General features: G+C 47.4%; 2 protein-coding genes across 6 annotated transcripts in view; one reads left to right on the plus strand and one right to left on the minus strand.

Moving 5' to 3' along the window:
- Positions 1 to 7,049, plus strand: part of PDXDC1 (pyridoxal dependent decarboxylase domain containing 1) — a 36,953-nt gene extending 29,904 nt beyond the window's left edge. The window contains exons 17-24 of one of the 2 annotated variants that reach the window (XM_074322781.2): positions 86 to 257; positions 857 to 975; positions 1,266 to 1,387; positions 2,241 to 2,333; positions 2,414 to 2,510; positions 3,414 to 3,518; positions 4,007 to 4,212; positions 6,975 to 7,049. In XM_074322781.2, coding sequence (XP_074178882.2) covers positions 86 to 257; positions 857 to 975; positions 1,266 to 1,387; positions 2,241 to 2,333; positions 2,414 to 2,510; positions 3,414 to 3,518; positions 4,007 to 4,212; positions 6,975 to 7,034 — 974 coding nt within the window. In that variant the 3' untranslated portion in view covers positions 7,035 to 7,049. Of the gene's footprint in view, positions 1 to 85; positions 258 to 856; positions 976 to 1,265; positions 1,388 to 2,240; positions 2,334 to 2,413; positions 2,511 to 3,413; positions 3,519 to 4,006; positions 5,784 to 6,974 lie in introns of those variants that run through there. The other variant, XM_019710381.3, reaches the window with a different exon arrangement.
- On the minus strand, positions 6,299 to 20,163 carry NTAN1 (N-terminal asparagine amidase). Of its 4 annotated transcripts, XM_019710382.3 has the most exons (10): positions 19,993 to 20,163; positions 13,972 to 14,074; positions 13,830 to 13,895; positions 13,417 to 13,525; positions 11,298 to 11,371; positions 10,082 to 10,135; positions 9,495 to 9,548; positions 8,457 to 8,554; positions 7,029 to 7,142; positions 6,299 to 6,641 (listed from the first exon to the last, which is right to left on the minus strand). In XM_019710382.3, the coding sequence occupies exons 1-10, from the start codon at positions 20,071 to 20,073 to the stop codon at positions 6,462 to 6,464; spliced, it is 933 nt and encodes a 310-aa protein (XP_019565941.3). In that variant the 5' UTR covers positions 20,074 to 20,163; the 3' UTR covers positions 6,299 to 6,461. The 4 variants fall into 4 exon arrangements, with proteins under 4 accessions (XP_019565941.3, XP_019565942.3, XP_088657355.1 ...); XM_019710383.3 differs by lacking the exon at positions 13,972 to 14,074 and having other exon boundaries at positions 19,993 to 20,161; XM_088801229.1 differs by lacking the exon at positions 19,993 to 20,163 and having other exon boundaries at positions 13,417 to 13,627; positions 13,972 to 14,017.
- Between the last annotated feature and the right edge of the window lie 1,064 nt (positions 20,164 to 21,227).

The following is a 21,227-nucleotide window of genomic DNA, read 5'->3' on the forward strand; positions in this document are numbered from 1 at the left end:
CTGCCCGTTCTGGGGGGTGGGGGCCCTGCCCTGTCATTTTGGCCGTTGCGTAAGCACATCTCTCACATTCCATGGCTGTTTTCAGGTCTCGGAACTCGGGGAGAGGACGTGGATCAGCTCGTGGACTGCATACGGAGCCGGCTGCCAGTGCTGACCTGCACACTGCAGATGCGAGAGGTGTTTAAGCAGGAGGTGACAGGGACAGCGGGTCTCTTATACGTTGATGACCCTAACTGGCCTGGAATAGGGGTTGTCAGGTACGCTGTCGCCTTGCTGCCCGATGTTTGCTTCTCGTTGCCGTGCAGCCCACAGGTGGGTCATGTTGTGAGCCAGCTTAGAAATGGCAGCTGAATGTGTGTAGTCCCGTGTACACGTCTGATGGAAGTTCAGCCGGATGCACAGGGCAGCCAGCGGTGGGGCCCACGGCTGATCTCGCTGCAGTGGGAGTCGCTGGATGTTCTTTCTGTGCCCACTCACAAGTGACGACATCCAGGGCGTGACGAGAATTACAAATCCCGGGAAGAAGACCCGGGCTCCCAGTGCAGTAGACCCCGCTGTTGTCTAGTCAGCGTGGGCAGTCCTCCTGGCGCTGCTTTCATCTCCTCAGGATGAGGGGCGTTTCTGTCACTAATGATGACTTCCAGACCTCGCCGCTGTCTAAATTTCATGGACCTAGAGACGGCCTTTTCCTTGAGACATTCTTGAAAGTTTCTGACCTTGAAACCCCGAGTGCCTCCTCTGCCTATTTGCCTCATTCCGCAGTCTTGGTAACCGCCAGTCACTTACACTCCCCTGAAATCCTGTGTCTGAAGAGATTGATGTTCTAGGTTGAAATCCTGTTTGGTGTTGCTTATAGGTATGAACACGCAAATGATGATAAGAGCAGTTTGAAGTCAGATCCAGAAGGGGAAAAAATCCACGCTGGACTCCTGAAAAAGTTAAACGAACTGGAATCTGACCTTACATTTAAAATGGGTAATTACTGCTTTTATAAGTCAATGGTGAACTTGGGAAGGACATTTCTAACTGGCTTAAAGGAAAACGGGCTCTATCTCCTGGAGGAAACGCTGGTTTAGTTCTTCCTGGGAGGTGAGGTAGTGCCCTGCCCTTCTGCATCCTCTCTGGGCTTCTGTCTTGTTACACACACTTTCCTCACCCTGGAGGGAGGCTCCTTTGCACGCGGTCACACTCTTGTACAGAAAAGCAGGCCGTGTCTGACTCATGGCAGAGGACTCGGCACCAGGTTGGTCTGTTTCTCCCCGCAGGCCCCGAGTATAAAAGCATGAAGAGCTGTATTTACATTGGCATGGCGAGTGACGACACAGATGTTTCTGAACTAGTGGAGACCATCGCGGTCACAGCCCGAGAAATTGAGGAAAACTCAAGGGTCAGTAAGACTAATCAGTGTTTCATTCCTTTTCTGGGTTTTGCCCGGGCAGCCAGCTGGAGTCATGGAGGACGGAGCCCCTCATTCATTCTCTCCCAACGCGGTTTTAAATGCTTCCTGCGAGCTCAGCGTGGTGCCAGGCATCAAGAATGCCAGCCTGACACGGCCCTGCCCTCAGGGAACTACCTCACAAGCCAGTGGGGGACAGAGAAACATAACCAGGCGAGCTGGTACATGCTGTGCAGTAGAAGTCCGGGGTAGCGAGCGTTCAGGAAGACGAGGCACTGACAAGGTCACGGACACTTCCTGCCTCTAGCTGGGTCCTGAGGCTGGACGAGACCGGAGGGTCTGATGATGGAACTTCCTACCGGTAGCAGACCTACCTGTACGGGCCAGTTGGCCTGAGGCTTAAAGTTGTTTCTCCAAACCAGACATGGAAGTCACTAGAAGTCCCTCAAAAGGAGAGAAAAGTGACCAAAGCAAGACGTGTGAGAGGAGACAGGAACGCGTGTCATGTGATTCACTCTTGGCCGGGGTACAAAAGAGAACCAAACTTGAAATGAGGCTGAGGAGCCAGCTTCATTCATTCTTGGGTGGACAGCTCCCAGGTCCTTGCAAGCCTGACCGTGTCACTTCTGACTCCATTCCCACAAATGTTGAGCAGTGTGTCTGTTCTGTCGGTCTGACATTCAGATCACAGGGATGCTCACGTCTCCTGTCTGTCCCTGGCTAATAAGGCTGGTCACCAACCTTGAGCCTTTTACCCTCTTCTCTTTGATTTTCTATTTCATTTTCACACTGACGTTTTAAAGTGCAGAATACCATTTACTAACATTTCTTGGTCTTAACACAGCTTCTGGAAAACATGACAGAAGTGGTGCGGAAGGGAATTCAGGAAGCTCAGGTGCAGCTGCAGAAGGCCAACGAGGAACGCCTGCTGGAGGAGGTGAGTCAGCGCCTGGCTTCCCGCTGGCCCGGCCGGCAGCCCGAGGGCCACGGTGACGCGGGCCGTGTTATGTTTTGCAGGGGGTGTTACGGCAGATCCCCGTAGTGGGCTCCGTGCTGAATTGGTTTTCTCCAGTCCAGCCATCACAGAAGGGAAGGACTTTTAACCTGACAGCAGGTAGGACGAAGAGCCTGCCCCAGGGTTGGGGGCCTTGGCAGTTGTGACCACCTGCCCTGGAATCTCACGCTCTGCTGACAAGCCTTGTGCTATGCACGTCCCCTGCTTTATCCTGGGTCCTGTGCCAGGAACCTGTCTGCCCCTGTGACTCTCATCCATCTCCCACCTGCACAGTCGAAATGGCACAAAAGCAGATACCATTGGCCGCAGCAGACTCCTGGAATCCAACAGATTGTGTATGCTCAGCTGTTGAGCCCCTCAGACAGTGTCTTGGCATTTGGGTTCAGTGAATATTCCTTGCTGTCCTGATGAATGTTTTGCCCAGCAAAGGCCTGCCTTTGGAAGGGGCAGTTAACATTGGTCTGTAGCACCGGACCATTGGATTTCAAACCTGGCGACTGGCGAGTATTACCAGTTGCTGGGGTTTGGGGAAGATGATACCCAACTATAGGACTCCTCCTTTCCTGTTCTCCCAGGGGCATAATGCCCTCGTCCTGGGGCCCCTTCCTCTGGCCCTTCCCCAGGAAGTGATGACTGCGTTGTCATGACAGCCAGAGATAATCAGACATCCGACCCACCACGCCTCAGCCTTTTGCTCAAGTACATTTCCCACCTGGGCCTGGCTCCTCAGGCCCACTTGGGCCACACTGCTGGCCGAGTGTTTTCACATGTACACAGGCTATGTGGGGAGACGAGGATGAAACACCCAGCAGGGCCGGGGCCAGGAGCACAGCTGTGAGGTGGCTTTGTCCAGTTCTGGCATATTCCAGGAGCACCAAAGTCTCCACCAGTCTGCGGGGCTGCATGGCTGGAGGAAGCCATTGGGGAACGAGGCTGAGTGGGCATCTGCCAGGGCAGCCCATGCCAGGAGCTCCCACCTACTCCCCTCTCTTTTCCTGGCAGGCTCTCTGGAGTCCACAGAACACACATACGTCTACAAAGCACAAGGGACAGGAGTAACCCCGCCTCAGACACCCTCAGGCACTCGCACTAAACCGAGACTTCCAGGTACCTACATCTGCATGTCTGATTTCCTAACACTGCAGCAACCTGCTGGGGTTTCCCTGGGGAAGACAGACCTTTGCATCATGTGACTGTTTTCCCATTTGGCGCTACCTGCATTCCTTTGTTTTCTTGGTTCTTTAACCCAAAGTCCTATTTCCTTTCCATTTAAATAACCGTCCCAGTAGCCGTGGCTTTGGCCTTGGAGGAACACCTGGGTAGCACTCCAAGGGGAAGTTAGGGTCATGAGAGCTGCCATCATGTTTAACCTGAGTAAGGTGACTTCCAAAGTTCCCAGCCTTGGGGGCACGGTAGTGAGTGTTATAGCAACGCTCATTTCTTGCCTCAGCACTTACGTGCCTCAGAGCCAGTAATTCTGGGGATTTCTGCTGAAGCATTTGGAATTAAATAACGTGATCTTTTGTTGCACCGCGAGCTTTGTTGCAAGTATCCTTCACAGAGCTTTCAGTGCCATTCATCCCAACTTTCTCTAGGCCAGAAGCCTTTTAAAAAGTCCCTGAGAGGTTCAGATGCTGTCAGCGAGACAAGCTCAGTGAGTCACACTGAAGACTTAGAAAAGATGGAGCAGCTGTCCGGCGGGCCGGAGCAGGAGGCCTCGGGGGTTCCCAGCCCTCAGGAGGCTGAGCAGCCTGGAACTGTCCAGGACAGGGCCCAGCGCCCAGAAGGTGACCACCCACAGGTAGAAGAACCCGAAAACTTAAGATAAAAGTCAGTGTTTGCTTTGAGACTGTACTGAATATTGTTTCAGGGAAGAAGTTGTACTGATATGTGAACTGTGCCACATGCTAATACAAGAGACGTTACTGTTACTTGTGCTGGACTGGGAATTTTGCACAAACGTGTGCTCGAAAGCCAGGCTTTCTAGGAGGGTAACTGACTTGTCTAATTTTATGGGTATAGAGAACCACCAACATCTGTTGTTTCTGTGTACCCAACTGTCGTAATACATTTTTCCCAAGTTACCATAAACACTTTATTCATAAAGAACACTCCAAATTTCAAGTGCTGCCACTTGAAACACTTGCTCTTATCTTTGTAAACATAAGCGTAAGAAGTTATTAGGTTGCACATAATACCTTTCGGTAAGACAGCTTTCTGTAGAACTCTCCGGGTTTTCTACTGCTACAGAGGAGACCCAGACAGCATGGTTTGCCATCCATTGTAGTTGGTGTTTAGTTGGATCAGGTTGCAATATATGACTGGTTTGTGTTGGCGTGAAGGAGAATGGGTTTCAGTGGGATTACCCGTCAGTCAGAAGCTCTCTCCTGCCATCTCTAACTGCTGCTTTCCCTGGAGATGTGACTGTGTCCACTCCAGCACGTTAGACTGGGCAGTGCTTCTGTCTGGGACTTTCCCCTGCCATAAACCCATTCCGCCCTTTATAAACTGTTTGTAAACAAAGGACTCATCTATTAAGAGTAACTGTAAAGATTCTTCTTGACCATATATATATATATATGTATATTTTTAAATACTGGTAAAGCTTTTAAATTGGCACACAAGAGACTGTGCTCATTTCTATGTTTAATATCTGAAAACCCAGTAGATGCGACTCTTAAGAACCTAATGTTAAATTTGCTTTGTAGCACCCAATTAAACTTAAATTCTAAAATAAGTACCTTTGACCTGTTTCACATGGGAGTTTCCGTAGCTTCTGTTCCACTAGCATCTCAGCCCTTTGGGCCCAACTCAGAAGCAAGAACCAGGAAAGTAATCTTGCTCGAGCTGATCAAGCCAGACTACTGCCAAAGTAACTGAAAGCTAGCCCTTTCTGACTGCCCCCGTCTGCTTTTCCACGAGCACGGCGTCCCTTCACTTACCCCAGGGGCAGCCCTTGTGCCTTCTGGTCTAGCAGAGGCAAGTTTGGGAGACCTGGGCATCAAGACAGCGGCCATTCACACTGGGTTTAGGGGCTGTAGTACTGGAAGCCTTAGTTATACCACATGAAGCCTATAATTACAATCTGATTTGATGTGATTACTGACATTTGGCTCTTGTCAAAATGCAATTTTCCTTTTTTTTTTTTTTAATTTTTTTGGTGCAGATGATTAAACAGTCTTCCCTGTTTATTTGGTGCAATGAAGTATAGCAGATAAAATGGGGGAAGGGGATATTATCACCTTTAACAAGATTAATTTTTAAATGTTTTTATATATATTTGGAATTGTTAAATTGGTTTTGCTGAAACAGAATTTCACCCTTGAGATACTATTTGAATGTTGGTTTCAATAAAGGTTCTTGAAATTGTTATCAGTGAGTTCAGTTTATGTATTTTACTATTAATTGGACATGGTAACGTCCTTTTGGATAGCAACGTCAGAAAAATAAAGGTTTCTAAAAATATAACTTGCATAATAATCACAATTTGGGCATTTTAATGACTTTAGACCTTTGTATAACTCTCAGATTAAATTTAACCTCATGGGAGATTATCTATTTTAGAGATAAAGATATTGCAGAATAGTATTTATGTATATATGTGTATATATACACACACACATACATATACACACATACATACATAAATTTTGGATTTCATGCTTCTAAAATATTTGGGGGCCAAAAAAAACTGAGATGTAAAAATTCTCACTGAACTTTATTGCAGTTTAAATATTGTTTAAACAAGCTCAGTTCCAGTTTTCCCTTTATTCACTAATTTTGCAGAAGAATGGTGAAGCAGTTGGCTTCTCCTATGTCTATTACTAACCAAAAAGGAAAAGCTGGATGTCAACTTTTTACTAATGCAAAAGGTAAACTTAAACAAATGCCTTTTCCAAAATAAGATTTTATTTTGAAAGTCATCTAAAAGACACTGAATAAGAAAGGAGACCTAAGATGCAATGGATGTAATCTTATTCATATTCTATCCAACTCCCACCAATAGTCTTTGTCTTGCCAAAAAGTTGCTTTCTTTGGTAATTCCTATTTTCAGCTTTCTGGAGAAGAGATCTTTTCCCATAAGCCATCTTCACTTTTTTTGTAGAGTAGAGCTTTATTTCCAGGAAACAGCGTGTTTGTTGGAGATGGGTATTTTTTTAAAAACATCAAGGTAGATCTAATATGTTCAACAAAGTGAGGGGGCTCCGCCAGAGGTGAAGTGGAAAGGTTCTGGAAAAACAAGATTTGGGGCATGAGAGAATAACCTCACTCTGTTCCCTAGTTTCACAGAGATGCCAAATAAAGGAATCAGGATGTTCTCAGGTCACAACGTAAGTGTATGTACATTGTAAAACTACAGGCGCACGGAGGTGTGCTGGGTTAATGAGGAGAAAAGCAGCTGGCTGCTTACTGCTTCACCTGCACAAGTATCTATGCAGGACATTACTTAACCCCAGGATACAGAAGTTAAATGGGGTCAGTCAGTGGCATCCTAAAAGTAAATACTCCCCCGGCGGAAGGAAAATCAGCTATTATTTAGTCTAAACCCTTTTTTCCTTACAGATGAGGAGACCAGGGTCCAGAGGTTTGAGATTTGCCCAACCCGTAAATTCTCACCTCTAGTATTTCCTTATCATCTTGCTGCAACCAGAAATCCACATGTGGAAATGGCATCCAGGAATAAGGTCCTATACGGAGTTGTTCTGTCTTTGCATCGTAAATACTAATCATCTAAGAGAGAACATTTCAAGGACAGAATTAAGGAATGCTACCAGTTTCTCAGACCCTACCATTAAAGCAGGCTCCAGTGCAATCTAGCAGTTAAGGCATTTATTTGGGTGATAAGCTTCTTTCAAATTTTGTCTCCTAATAACAAAGCTGCTACTTACTGAACACTTCCAACTGTCTGGTACTACATTTTGTGGGTAACATTAATTGTTTAGTCCTGACAACAGTCCTACAAGAAGATGGCATTTCCCCCATTTGGGTTGAAAACCTGAGGCGCAGAGAGAATGGGGCACACTGCCTCTGGTCATATGTCCAGGAAGCATGGGAGCTGGGCCTCAGACCCAGGTGTCTGACTGATATCCATGGTCGTGTTGCTACACGAAACACTGCCTCGTTAAAACCCAGCAGCTAATTACCTTGCAACTTAAAACTACACACTGCCTGTTGCCCCATCAAAAGAAAGGGAGAACTTGTAAAACTGCTAATTTACCAAATGCTCAATTCCCTGAATCCCCAAATTTGCCAATGGTCATTCTCAGCTTAACCAGCCACATTCAATTCTGGTTACTGAAACTGAAATATGTCCAGAATATTTGCAACATCAAGGCTGTTGTGCTATTTGAGAAGCTGCAGAAGGAACCCTGAAAATGGAAAGGGTTGGCAAAAATCGCTCTGACTCGAAACACCACTTTCCAATGAAAATGTCCGAATTTCCTAAGTGACGTTTCTTTTGGGTGCTCTGAACGCGATTTCTATTTTCTCACACTGGGAAAGCATTCTTAAAGGATTCTGTCACCCATTCCTCAACAGCCATGTCTTAGTTTTTTTCCCTAACTTCTGAACTTAAGATGCTATTTAATTAGTCCGATGTTTAAGTGACTCGATCATTCCCTGGGGTTCTAGCAGACTGATCTTCAGGGCCTGGGTCCAAAGGAGGGTAGATCCGCTGTGCAGGGAGGGCAGCCTGTCCTTCCCGCGGCCAGGCTCTCCTTGCTTTGTAGGAACTTTACAGGTCAAGTTCTTACAAAGTAAACGGGGTTCGTTCTCTTTGGTTTGGATGCTAGGGGTTCACATTACCTCCCTCTACACCACTTTAGGGCAAGGAACTGGGGATTGAGCTTACACCCTAAAAGCCTTCATTATTCGTGTGTGTGTGAGAGACAGAGCAAGTGAGAAAGGGACAGACAGAGGTATGTGGTGGTCCCTGATAATGTACAGCTTTCAAGAAGCTGACATGAACTTTTCACTTCCAAAGTCTATAACACTTGAAGCTTTTTTCCCCTTAAGCCCCTGACGCAAAGAGGATCCGAGACTCACTGGTCCTCCTGTTAAAGCCCGTGCCGCACGCAGCTCCTCTTCTGGACCTCGATCTTGGAAGGAGGCTCTGTAAATCTCTGCAGTCTTAATGTTGACAGCTGTCAGGGACAACAGGAGGACTTTGAGTTGAAAAAAGACAAAACTGGAGAGTTTGCAGTCTTACATTTCTACCGCCATACGTAATAGAATATGGATGAGGCTCAGAGAGAGACTAGAATGGAAATTGAACAAAATTACTCTTAAGTGCCAGAGCTTCCCCATTCCTGGAAAGGGGAGATGTCATCTCACTGGAAAGCATCTCACTGGAAATAGCTGGGCCTCCCCAGGCAGCCCTGGGGCCAAATGTGTCTACGAATCGCTGGGGGTACAAAGGGGGCCTGTGATCGTGGCCAAGTCTGGTATTTTTGTTCTGATTTTTATTTAGACATTTCAGACACATACAAAGTTATAGAAAATAAAATAATGTACACGTGGGGACCCACCCACCACCCAGCTAAATAAATAAAATATTACAGAACATGGTAGAAGCCCTCTGCAAATTCAGCCAGTGTCATCCGACTATATCCTCAGGTGTCCTAGGGGCCATCACAGGAGGAAGGTTCTGGGTTTTCTGCAGCCTGCTAATTCTACGCTTTCCTTTGTACCATCTTTGTTTTCCATCAAAGCCTTACTCGGTTCCCTATGTGTAAGAAGATTCAAATGCCCGGCTCCAGCCCCCGGAAGGCTGGCCACCGCGGGGGAGAGAGTGCTCCTCAGCAGCTCCTGTCGGGGGCACTGTCTGTGCTTTATATTTGCTACCTGTTTTCTCTTCCCGGTCTTAGGATGTAGACATTTTCTCTATTTGTAGACAAAGGTTAGAGAAGGTAAGCTACTTGCCCAGGACCACCCCCAGCAGACACAGAGGAGCCAGGATTTGAACCTAAGGCTGTGACACACGGACAGCAGCGTGCTCACTAGTTCATGGAACCGGCCTTTAACTGGAGCCTGCCTCGTCAGTACGTGGCCAGCCTCCAACCCGCACACACACACACTACTTACCAATGCCATAAATTATTGGAAAGTGGTTTTCATTTTCTTCCCGGTCATTTAGTTCTAACAAAACAAACAAAAAAAATTAAGATCCAATTTTTAAGAAATACTGAATAATTTTTTTCATTTTGTATAATAAGAGGCCAAGAAGGAGCCCCCACTACTAATGGGGGGAAAAACAATTTCAGGGACGGTTTTCCTGTTTCCCTACAGAGTCCCCAAAGCTGTCGGGTTTACACTGAACAAGCTGCCACTTCCAGTTAGTGCCTCTCAGCCATCTACATGCTTGGCAGTCTGCCACACAAGGTGGCAGCTCCTCTCTGGGGTCTGGTCCCTTGTCCTGCCCAGGTGTCCAGGAGGCTTCTGAAAATGCCACGGAAGGAAAGATGAGTTGCACTGACGTGGGTCAGCATCTCAGCTGAGACTGAGCAGGATTTGGACAGGGAGAGGGGAAGGCCATTCCAGCAGATGGGAAAAGCCAGCAAAAGTCAGCGAAGCATCAACAAGCTGTGTCTTCTGACCGGTACTGATGCTGGGTGAGGGCAGAAGGCTCCTGCAATCTATAGCTTTGTTTTGGGAAAGATGGCAGAACTTACCTGTCACACATAATGTCACTAAGTGAATGTCATCTTCTTGTCTGTCAAATTCACCTACAATTAGAATTTTAAAACTGGATGTCAAAAGTTTCTTTAATTAGCAGAACATACGCTGAGCAAGTCAAGAGGGGACAGAAGGACAAGCCAGTTGAGCCGTCTCTGTACCACTACCCTTTCAGCCACAAGCAGGCTGGCCTGCCTAGCAGAGGCCAGATCCACGTGACCTGACACCACGGAACCCTGCCTGCTAAGTGACAACCCTGTTCCTACCTCAAGCCCAAAGGAAACTGACCAGGGCTTTCCATTTCTCCATTCTGAGAGGTTTGGGGGAACAAACTGACTCATAAGATTTTTACTCTTCTTTTCCTAAAAATTTGATGGTAGAAGCATATGGGCATTAAAAGCCCATAATCCTAGCAGTTAACACAGTGTATTTTCTTCCACATTTTTCCATGCACAGCTAAGCTCATACCATGTAGACAATTTTATATCCTGATTTTTTGTACATATGTATTTTCCCATGGAATTCACATCTTCCTAAGTTTTTTTGTTTGTTTCTTTTTTTTTTTCCTAAGTATGTTTTAATGGCTACATGATTATTCCGCTACTAACAGACATTAGATTATTTCCTATTGTAATACTACTGCCCGTCTTTGGGCATAAATCTCTCTGCACGTTTCAGATTATTTTCTTAGAACAGATTCCCAGAAGAGGAATTACTGGGTCAAAGGACGGGACCATGTTAAGACTTTGCCATGACGCCTAATTGCTTTCCGAACATGTCGCACAATGTATATCCCGGGACCGTGGGAATATGCCCACCTCACTGCCTCATGGTGAATAACACAGAATAATGTCTTTTTTAAATACTTGCTAATTGAAAAGGGGGAAAACGGTATCATCAATGTTTTCAATTTCTACAGATTAAAATGGATATTTCTGCCCAGAGGGCAGTTCTGTTTTTATACAATTCAGAGTGTTTACGCTTCTGGAAGGCGCCAACTGCTATTTGAAAAGAAAATTTCATCTGCATCCCAACAGCCTTAAACATGTAGCTCTATGCTGTTCAGTCTTTATGTGAGATTCCAAGCTGAGCACTTTACGTTGCTCCAGGCAAGTATGCCCTCTTAGGTCATGTCCTAACTGGGACTTATATCAAAGCAAAAACAGGTAGAAATCTTTATCAAGTTTTGGGGAAAACAAAAAGTGAACTTACTAAGAAGTTGATGAGTAAGTTTCTGTGACAACTGCCTTTCGTCCTTGAAGCCGCCCACAAGGTGCACTTCCAGCCTGGCAGAGAGATGGACGGTGGTCAGAGGCCAGCACCCCGTGGCCACAGCACCCCCAGCTCTCACTTCCGGGAACCCGCGCTCTACAGCGGGGCCTCGTCTGGGCCATGGCGCGCACACAAGCTATGTGTGGCACCCTGGGGCAAACGGCGAGGCTGCCAGGGCCGGACGCACTGCTGGGGACCCTGCCCAGGAATTCTGATGGCTGAGCCATCTGTATCTCAACACAAATGTGACGCTGCCTCGATGCAGAGGGTGGGGACTGCTCTGGAAGAATATGACTCCGTCACACTCTTTACCCACCCACAGCAGGAAAGCTCCGAAAACCTCTTAAATGTCCCGGCCTAAGAGCAACTGGGGGCTGAGTGGGAAGGGGAGACAGCTCCTGCTGAGGACAGGCCGGTTTTGTGTGGGGACTGCAGGGGACTGTCCACAGCCTATCTCCTCTAATGCCCACTATCCCGGAGGGAGAGGGATTATCAGCTCCATCCCACAGAGAAGGAAACTTTCCAAAGCACGCGCCCACCCAGCATGTGCCCCTGGTGTTCAGTGAGTGGGAAATCGTGCCTGCTGTACCCCTCCCTAGGAGAGGCAAGACATGCATTAGCACACGCAACTTCTGACAAGTCCTCCAGCTGAAAAAACCAAACGAACTATATTTAGCCCTGTGGTTCCCACACTCACTTGTCTACTGACCACTTGCCCACAGCCTGTAGCCACCTGGGGACCAGTGCTTGGGCAAGTGCGGCCGTATTTCATATTGCCTTCAACCTACAGGGAGCATCTCCCCCTGTGGAATGAACTGGAATCTTTCACGTAGCCAGCACGTGGCAGAGCATCACGTGGCCTCATAATAAACATTAAAAGGTTAAGGGCAGCCGGGATCACTGTGGCTCACGTGACATTGGGCCACAGGTTTGCCTTCTGATCCCTGTTGCAGCAAACCTGCCAGAGGGACCAAATCAGTTCCATGAACAGACCAGGATTACCTCACAGCGCGTTCTGAGAACCACGGAGTTGGGTCAGTGCCCAGGTCCGGCTACGTACTGTGGGCCCAGTTCAAAATGAAAAGGCCGTTCTGCCTGCAACTGCACAGGTCCCACCCCCATGAAGCTGGCCCAGCCTGTGTCACCAACACAGGCAGAAGTAGAATTAAATTTAAAAACGATCTGTGCTGCACTAGTGAAATTCTGACACAGGCTTTGTTTTTCAATCCCTGGGATTCTAAGAACTTGCATATGACTGGGCTAGTTCTTTCAATGGCTACTTAGATTTCGAATAAAGCGAGAGCAAAGGCTGCCAAGTCTGCCTAATGAGAGAGAAAGGAGAGGGGTGGGGTGTGGCACAGGGCAGACCGCTGTCCTGGCCCTACCACTAACTAGCTGTGTGACTCCGGCAGCTGAGGCCGTGTCAGCAGCTGTGAAGCAGAGGTGTTACACTTCCTGTCACGGCTGAGAGGGCCAGACGCTGTGCTGGACATCGCGCTTCTACAGAATCGGTGGGGAAACCACTGCTGGGCTGACACTTAAAACTGCCCCCCTACGCCCTGCCATGCCCGTTTCTTCCCTGCCTTGCTTTCCTCCAGTCCTGGCCACCCCGTAACATCCTGCTTTGCTCACTGAATGGCTCCTTGCTTTAGAATGAACACCTTGGGGGCAGGTTTGTGTCTATTCTGCCCACTGCTGTGTCCCTGGCACCTATAATAAGTTCTTGCTCACAGGATGCTTTCAACGAGTAATTGCTGAAGGAATGAATGAATGAAAAGACACTACATCTGGGGGCTAACAAAGCAACGTCCAACACATGAACGTCGAGGTCACACCTTCCATGTGAAACCAAGCACTGTTCCCCGCCACCACCTAGCCCCCAGTCATTCACTCCACAACCGCTGACAAGGGCCCATGCTGTGCCCAGCGCTGCCCCAAGGGAACAGGACAGCCACTGTGGTGGTGACACTGGATGTTGCCGTAACAGCTCCCACAGCTATTTCCTCTAGCAAGGGAGTGAAGTTCCCGGTATCCCAACACAGAGTGGCGTGGAGCTCACCTTCCACACTGCGCGTGGTCAGAAAAGGACTTTATGGCATTCATGATCAAGGGGACCTCAGCTTTGCTGTCGGTGCCATCACAATGTGTCAAGCAGGTAGCCCCATTACCTGCAGAACAAGGGTGAAACGACTCGTGTTATTCCTGAGGAGGACTCAGTGCGCAAGCCAAGTCTACTCCTGTCCGTTCTGACGGCTTCATCTTCGAATCGCCTGTAAGAAGAAAAAGTAGAAACGTTCTATGCTCCCCGGCCAACCCATTCTGACCAGGGCACCAGGGAGATACCATGCAGACTAGAGAAGAGGTGAGCGGAGTCAGGTTTCCAGTGGACACAGGACACTTGAGTCGAGACACTGATGGTCCCAAGTGTTGGGTCAATTTGAGTAACTGTTTCCTTCATCTCTCTCATCATACCTGTGTGCCTCAGGACCACAATGTGACAAGTGGTGGCATCATCAGAACCCAGAATGGAGATGGAGCCTGTTTGAAAAAGAAATAAAATAAAATATCCAATTGCCTTTTGGGATAATGCCCAATTCACTGCTTCCTAACCTACCATCCTTTGGGGAGGTCACTGCAAGCTCTCTTTGCTGAACATACAGAAGGCCCTGGGGTCCCACTTGTTGAACAGACTGACCTCTGAGAAGTCTGGCTCTTTCCTGTTTAATTAAAAAAAAAAATAGTGATGGAAATTAGTGAGCATTGAGTAACTAGAGAGGTGGAGAGAGCCAAGTGTGTGCTAAGTGGGAAACACACACTTGTATGCCTGAGGTGTGTGTATTACTTGACAGAAAGGCTAAAATAAAAAGGCAGCAGTAACTATCATGTGGAACAATACAAAGAAAACAATAAAATTCTGTTCCTTTTTAACCTATGAGATTTCAGTGCCTATGAAATAAGATGCAATATCCTTTTTCACAGTCCTGTGCTGAAGAGACTCTTCATGATTTTATAACCGTGAAGAGAATCAGAGTATAGGGACTGATGGATGGAGGGTCAGAAACCACATTCCTTCTTTACCTTCTTCAAAGAGGAAGAGGGGTTAAGACCTTCCTAATCCCCTAACCTAGTAATCCCACTTCTGGAAATCTGTAGTGAGGAAATGACGCAAAATGCGACAATCCCTGTTCCTTAGGATGGCAAAAAGCTGGGGACAGCAAGAGAAAGGATGGAAATTATGCAGAACCAACTCACAACTACTAACCGCAGGCTCATGGAAATGAACACAATGGGAAAATAGTTTTGAAATGTGAACTGAAAAGCAAACTACAAAAGTATAAAAAATTTTAAGCTATACATATGCTGTTAATACAACAATGCTAAAATGTTGCTGCACCTAGGAAAACTCACTGGAAGGAAATTCACCAATAAGAGCATGGTTGTTAGGACAGGGCAAACACACGTGATTTCACTGATGTCTTCTCTAGTCTCTAAATCGTCTATGATGTAGTGATGTTATTATTAAAGTAGAAAACCAGAAAGGAGCAAATCTGTGAAGAGGGTATGTTAATATTCGGTGTCAGCATTTTCTCTCATTGAATATTTTTATAAATTCTTACAAAGTAAGCCTGGAAGGGCGGGGACAGGGGGGAGGAACTCAGGTGGTTAAAATTCTTGAATGAATGTCTTTCAAGAATGTCAAATTGATACAACCCTACAATGTATCCTAATCTCCTTCTTATCTGTAATAAATAAACTCATCAATGAACAAATTCTTCTCCAAATGTGTAAATACAGATTATGTATGCATTGTGTAGACTGGGGAATGTTGCTAGTCTTACACAAGCTTCTTGCCATTTCTCATGACTGGTGCAAACTTAGGTTAGTACTTAACGAAAATTGATGTAAAAAAACATAATGAGCTTGTTTCTTTCAATAAATTTCCATTAATTGGAAGCAAAGCAGCAATTAGAAAAAGACAAGCCCTTCAATTTAAGAAAGGAACTGAAGAAAAGTGAACTGCAGTGAAGAATTAGATTGTTCTGGAAGCTTTGCCTGCCATAGAAGTCAAGGCGAAATAGGTGTGGCTGACTGTTCTAAAGCTCAAACACCTCTTATCAGTGAAGGCTTTTCACTCAGACCACTTTTCACCTCACCCCAATTAAAAATAACATGAAGGAGAATTCAGATTTTCCTCTGTATCATTCCTTTAACACTTACCTTTTGCTCTGTTCTTTTGGGAGGAGAGGAAGAAAGTAAAGGCAAATTTTTACCGCTCATTTTCACAACTGGGTCACCACCCAAAAGCAAAGCTATCTGAGAGCAACGAACTGTCACATTCATACCCAGGACCAAACATCACGTCTTTTTTTGCCACAGCTTCTACTATTTCCCAAAGAAATCAAAGCATAGATTATCAGAAGAGATAATGCCGCAAAGCGAAAATGGTATGTTGCTTTGGTCTTGCACTTTGAAAAATGAAAAGTTTAGCCAAGCTTCTTCTATAGGAAAACAGTCTTACTTTATATAAACTCACATCCTTTCTGAAATAATTTTTTCAACTTCTGATACTCTTTGGACACAAAGATCCACTAAAAAATCTCTTTTCCGTCAGTCTCGTTTCCCAAATCCTATTCAGTGGCACAGGTCTCTTAACCCAGGGGTCAGCAAACTCTCCTGAAACGGGCCAGGGAGGAAATATTTTGGGCTTTGCAGGCTGTGAGTTGTACTCTGAAAGCACTATGGAGTACACGTAAACAAACGGCTGTGGCTGTGTCCCCAAAATCTTTCTTTATGGGTGACACCAAAAATCTGAATTTCATATAATTTCACGTGTCACAAAATATTCTTTTGATTTTTCTCCCACCACTTAAAAATGTAAAAACCGTTCTTGGCTCATGGGCTAGCGACAAACAGGAGCTGGACCATGGCTGGAGTTTGCTGCCCCCAGTGTTAGCCAATCACTTAGCGGTACCCTTGAGGACATTCGCAGACCCCTTACCCCTGCTGCTATAGTCTGTCGGTTCTTCCTTCAAAAACGGGACAGCAGGCACACAAGTGCTTTGTGAACTGCAAACAGTGCTGTGTAAGAAATTACTATTAACAGGGCAGCTCTCAAAACAGAGCCTTCTTTCCCACTCCCACTTGTGCTGCCTTATTTTAGTCCTTCATGATCTCACGTCTAAGTTCCTGCCATAGAATTTATGAATGGAAGAGCAAAACAACACTGGCCTTTCACCAAGCACTGCTTCTGACCCTCTGTGCTTCTATCTTCTCCTCTGGGAAATGGGGATGCTGATGGCCATTCCTTAGGTTGCGTGAGGACTAAGCGAGCAGGTTTGTAGGGAGTGGCTGTCCCCATTTCCCACCCGTTTCTTCGACCCTAAGGTCTCCCTTGCCCACTCTATCCTCCCCAGTGGCTGCCGGCATCCTTACTTCAAAACACTGATTTTGTTACATCACATTGCTGCTCAAAAAACCTTTCTGAGTCCAGCAATTTCGCTTGTAGGAATAATTACAGGGGTTTATAAAGATTTATCTCTGCGCATGTTCATAACCGTGAAAGATGATAAATATCGTACATGCTTAAAAACAGGAACGAAGTGATGGTGCATTCCTAGTGTGGAATTCTATGGAACCATTTAACAAGATGTTGCAGAGCTGGTTCCTGAGCATCCAGTAACTGGGTAAGAGCGAAGGCTCGAGACAGCACCACCCAAAGGAACTTTCTGCAGTGATGGCAACTACCTACGAGTCTACCTGCACTGTCTCCTACAGTAGCCACCAGTCACACATGGCTGGGAGCACTTGAAATGTGGCTAAGTCAACTGAACAACTGATTTTTAGTTTATTTAATATTCATTACTTTAAACGCAAACAGCCACATGTGGCTGGTGGCCACCGTATTGAGCAGTGCAGCTCTAGAGACAAAGGCAAACTGCCAGGGTTCCAATCCAGGCCACACCACTTACGGGATGTGGGACCTTGGGTAACTTACTCAGCCTCTCTGCTTCACCGTCGTCACCTGTAAGGTGGGACTAGCTAGCACCTGCTTCATAGCAAGTTCCACTGCACTGCTGTTATTACTGTCACTGTTCTGTACGAGGCACAGCCAGGGACAGGCTTCTAATGGCTGGTACTCTGCATGCTCACCACATACTGTTGTTACGTGAAAATGACACATCATAAAACAGAACATACAGTATGTTCTCATTTAAAAAAAAAAAAAAAGTAGGGCCAGCCCGGTGGCTCAGGCGGTTAGAGCTCTGTGCTCCTAACTCCGAAGGCTGCCGGTTCAATTCCCACATGGCCCAGTGGGCTCTCAACACAAGTTTGCCAGTTCAATTCCTCGAGTCCCGCAAGGGATGGTGGGCTGTGCCCCCTGCAACTAGCAATGGCAACTGGACCTGGAGCTGAGCTGCGCCCTCCACAACTAAGACTGAAAGGAGAACAACTTGAAGCTGAACGGCACCCTCCATAACTAAGATTGAAAGGACAACAACTTGACTTGGAAAAAAGGCCTGGAAGTACACACTGTTCCCCAGTAAAGTCCTGTTCCCCTTCCCCAATAAAATCTTAAAAAAAAAAAAAAGTACATCATACTCAAAGAAAAACCTCCTTAAGGATATTTACCAAAATGTGAAGAATGATTGCGGTTACACCTTTTCTCTTCTTTCTGACATTTATATTTTTTTTACAAAGAGGACACGCTACTTGTTATAGAAAAATAGTTAAACCTTTCATCTCCTCCCACTGCTTATTCGTTGGCAGATGCATCCAAGCCCCTCTAACCCAGGCACAACCTTCCTCCCCGGTTTACTCTTCCTTCCCCTTCTCACCCTCTCTACGCCAGGGAAACGGGGGCCAGTCCACTTGTCCTCAGGGCCCTGCCCCCCGCCCCGCCCATTGGGACACAGTCTAGCTTGCCCAGCTAGAATGCCCTCCTGCTTCTTCCCCTTTTCGAATCTCTCATGCCTCCATCCTCCTTCCCTTAGACTTCTGCAAATCAAAGTGATCTTCTGTCCTCCACGTTCCCTTGACGCGAATTGGTCCCCACTACACAGCCTTTCTAGGCCACGTCTCCCTAAATAGGCCAAACCGCCCTTCAAGAGGGGCTGGCAGCCCTGGGATATCCCCACATCCCCCCATCCATACTCAGTGTGCAGCCTTGGACGCTGATCTAATTTGTTAGCATAGAAATTTCCAAACAGACATAGAAATAAGAGTGTCACCTATATTCTTTATGCAGCTGACGTTTTTTCCCTCGCTGAGTCCTACTCCTGACTTCCCGAGTGTGACAGTGACACAGTACAAGGAAAGTGCTTAGCACAATGCCTGGTGTCTGCTAAGTGCCCAGTATGTGCTCACTAACATTAATATTATTTTATTGAAATGCAAGTTGAGAATTGGCACAGAATTGTCCCCTTTTCTGTCAGTAATTCCTCCTCATCCTTTGGGTCATTTTCAAGGGTCATTTTGTTCCCTCATTTATGTAAGAAATATTTCATCGCTCTAGGATCTGAGGACACAAAGCAAAGAAACCTATATTCTATCTGCCTTCGGAAGGGTTACATTCTGGGGGACGGATGGAGGGAGAATAAACAAAACAAGTACACAGACAAAATAATTAGAAACTGTGCAGCTGTTACAAAGGGAACGTCAAGAATACCTCCCCTAATCCTACAGACCAGGTTAGGTTGCTGCATTTCATCTCTCAGAGCAAAAACGGGCGTTTTTTGTTCATGGCACTTAACATTGTTTACAGTATTTGAGTGATTCTGTGATTAAAAACCATCCCCCTTAACTAGACTGTAAATGCCCTGATTGTAGGGATAGAGGCGAACACGGTACCCAAGGTACACGAGGGGCTCAGTAAGTTGCCACTTTCATCAATTGACTGATTCCCCCACAGGAAGAACGCCTTTCTGAACCGTTTCTGCATAAGCACGGACTAAGGGTTTGGAGATCTATTTGAGGGCAAAAGCCGGAAAACAAAACAAAAATCCTGCCATCAGGGCGTGGTCCTTAACTCGGCGTAGCTGGGGAAAAAGCAGGGCCCTTTCTGCTGGCTAAAAATAACCCGAGCCCTATGACCCGGGGGGAGGGGAAAAGCAGAGAGGGGAGAATAGTAGGGGACCCGCCAGGATACCCCTGCGCAAACGCTGTCCCCCCCACGGTGGAATAAGCCCCTGCTTCCTGAGGACCTAAGGACCACGCAGCGTTCACACCGGGTGGGGAACCCTGCGCGTGCTAAGGAGCAAGGGCGGCTGCCCAGCTTTGCCTAAACGGGCCCAGTCCGGATTTGGGGTTGGGGCTGCTCCCTCTGGGAACAGGGTGCCCGGGTGTCCTCAGGCCGCCGTGCTGTGCGACACTGGGCAAGTCACCTAACCTCTCTGGGCCCCCGTTCCCTCCTCTGGAAGAGAGGGGTCTCAGCACATGCCCTCTAAGGTACGAAGAAGGTATAAGCTGCAGAGATGCCTCCAGCGAAGGCAGCCAGTCGGCGGCCGGGGCTCCGGATATGCCGCCAGCACCTCAGCCGTGCCAAGTTTAAAGTCTCTTTTCGGGGACAGTGGGTGGTGGCGGTGGGGTGAGCAGGGTTCGGGCCCGCCTCGAAGCCCCCCGCCCGGGCCCCGCTCACCTCCAGAAGCGGGTGGGCTCGGACGAGGTCCCCGGCGGACTGCGGCAGCTGCACTCGCCGCCCGTCGACCAGCAGCGGCATCTCGGAGGCGGCCGCCCGGACAGGCCCAGGAAGGCGGCGGCCTCCCCAGCCGCGGGCCGCTCGCCGCCCCCGCCCTCGGGCCGCCCCGCCTCATCCCGCCCCGCCCCGCCGCGGGCGCCGCTGGGAAGTGTGGTCCGAGCAGACGGCGCAGCCCCGAGACGTTGAGGAAATCTAGAGGCCGCAAGGCCCCATGGGAAGTAGAGTCCAAACGCCAGGAGAAGCTCCGCGGCCAGCATCCTTCGCAAGGGGCGCTGGGAAACATAGTCCCGAAAGCGTGAGGACGAAGTAGAGGGGAGCTGCGTTTGGGGGAGCCTTCGCTCTCAGTGCGGTGGCTCAGTGCACAGATCAGTCAACCTAGCCTGAGTGCGGGACCTGGGGGCTGACTGCCTCGTTTCAGATCACGGCTCTACCACATATCGTGATGTTGAGCAAGTTATCTGGATTGAGGAACTTGCGGTGCTGCTCCGCATTGGGCTGTATTCAGTAAACAATAAACGCAAACTATCTTAAACTGGAAAAACAGAGCCCCACACATTTAGAAATCATCACTAACATTTGGAGCTTGGCATCCAGTAGGCACTCATGATGGGCTAAAAACCCTCGGAGTAAATATCAGCAAGATGTCGTACAGTCAGTCCCTCCTGAGGATAGGCTGGTACCTTGGTGTGAGGCTGGGCTTCTCCATTCTACAACTTGGAAATGTCAGTCAAATAGATCCAACTCCACAATGCATTAGCAAAAAGTAATTTAAAAAGAGAGCGGTGAGATGCAGAGGAACCACCTCATGCAGAGCAAAAACTAGCAGATCATCATCATCTAGATTCCACCACCTCAGTGTTTTGAAACTCCCAAGGGGATTCTAGGGCAACAAGAATTAAGAACCAACACAATGAGCAGCGCCTGGTAGGGGGAGTGCTCTGTCCCTCCCTCTCCAGTTGAGAAATTAAATTGGTACCAAGGAGGAAAGATGAATGAAATGGAAGTTATATCTATCTTAAAAAGTGCTTCCTGTTTAACTAGACTTTGTCACCAGATAGCCAAACAGCTACTAACTGACATTACATGCATTTTCATCGAACTCTCACAAACCTAGAGTATTACTTCCACTTTACAGCTCAATAAAAGTGGAGCTCTGAGAGAACAGATCACACACT

Source organism: Rhinolophus sinicus, chromosome 10, assembly GCF_057876585.1.
Source record: "Rhinolophus sinicus isolate RSI-liver-muscle chromosome 10, RSI-T2T, whole genome shotgun sequence".
In the NCBI taxonomy this organism is placed as follows: domain Eukaryota; kingdom Metazoa; phylum Chordata; class Mammalia; order Chiroptera; family Rhinolophidae; genus Rhinolophus; species Rhinolophus sinicus.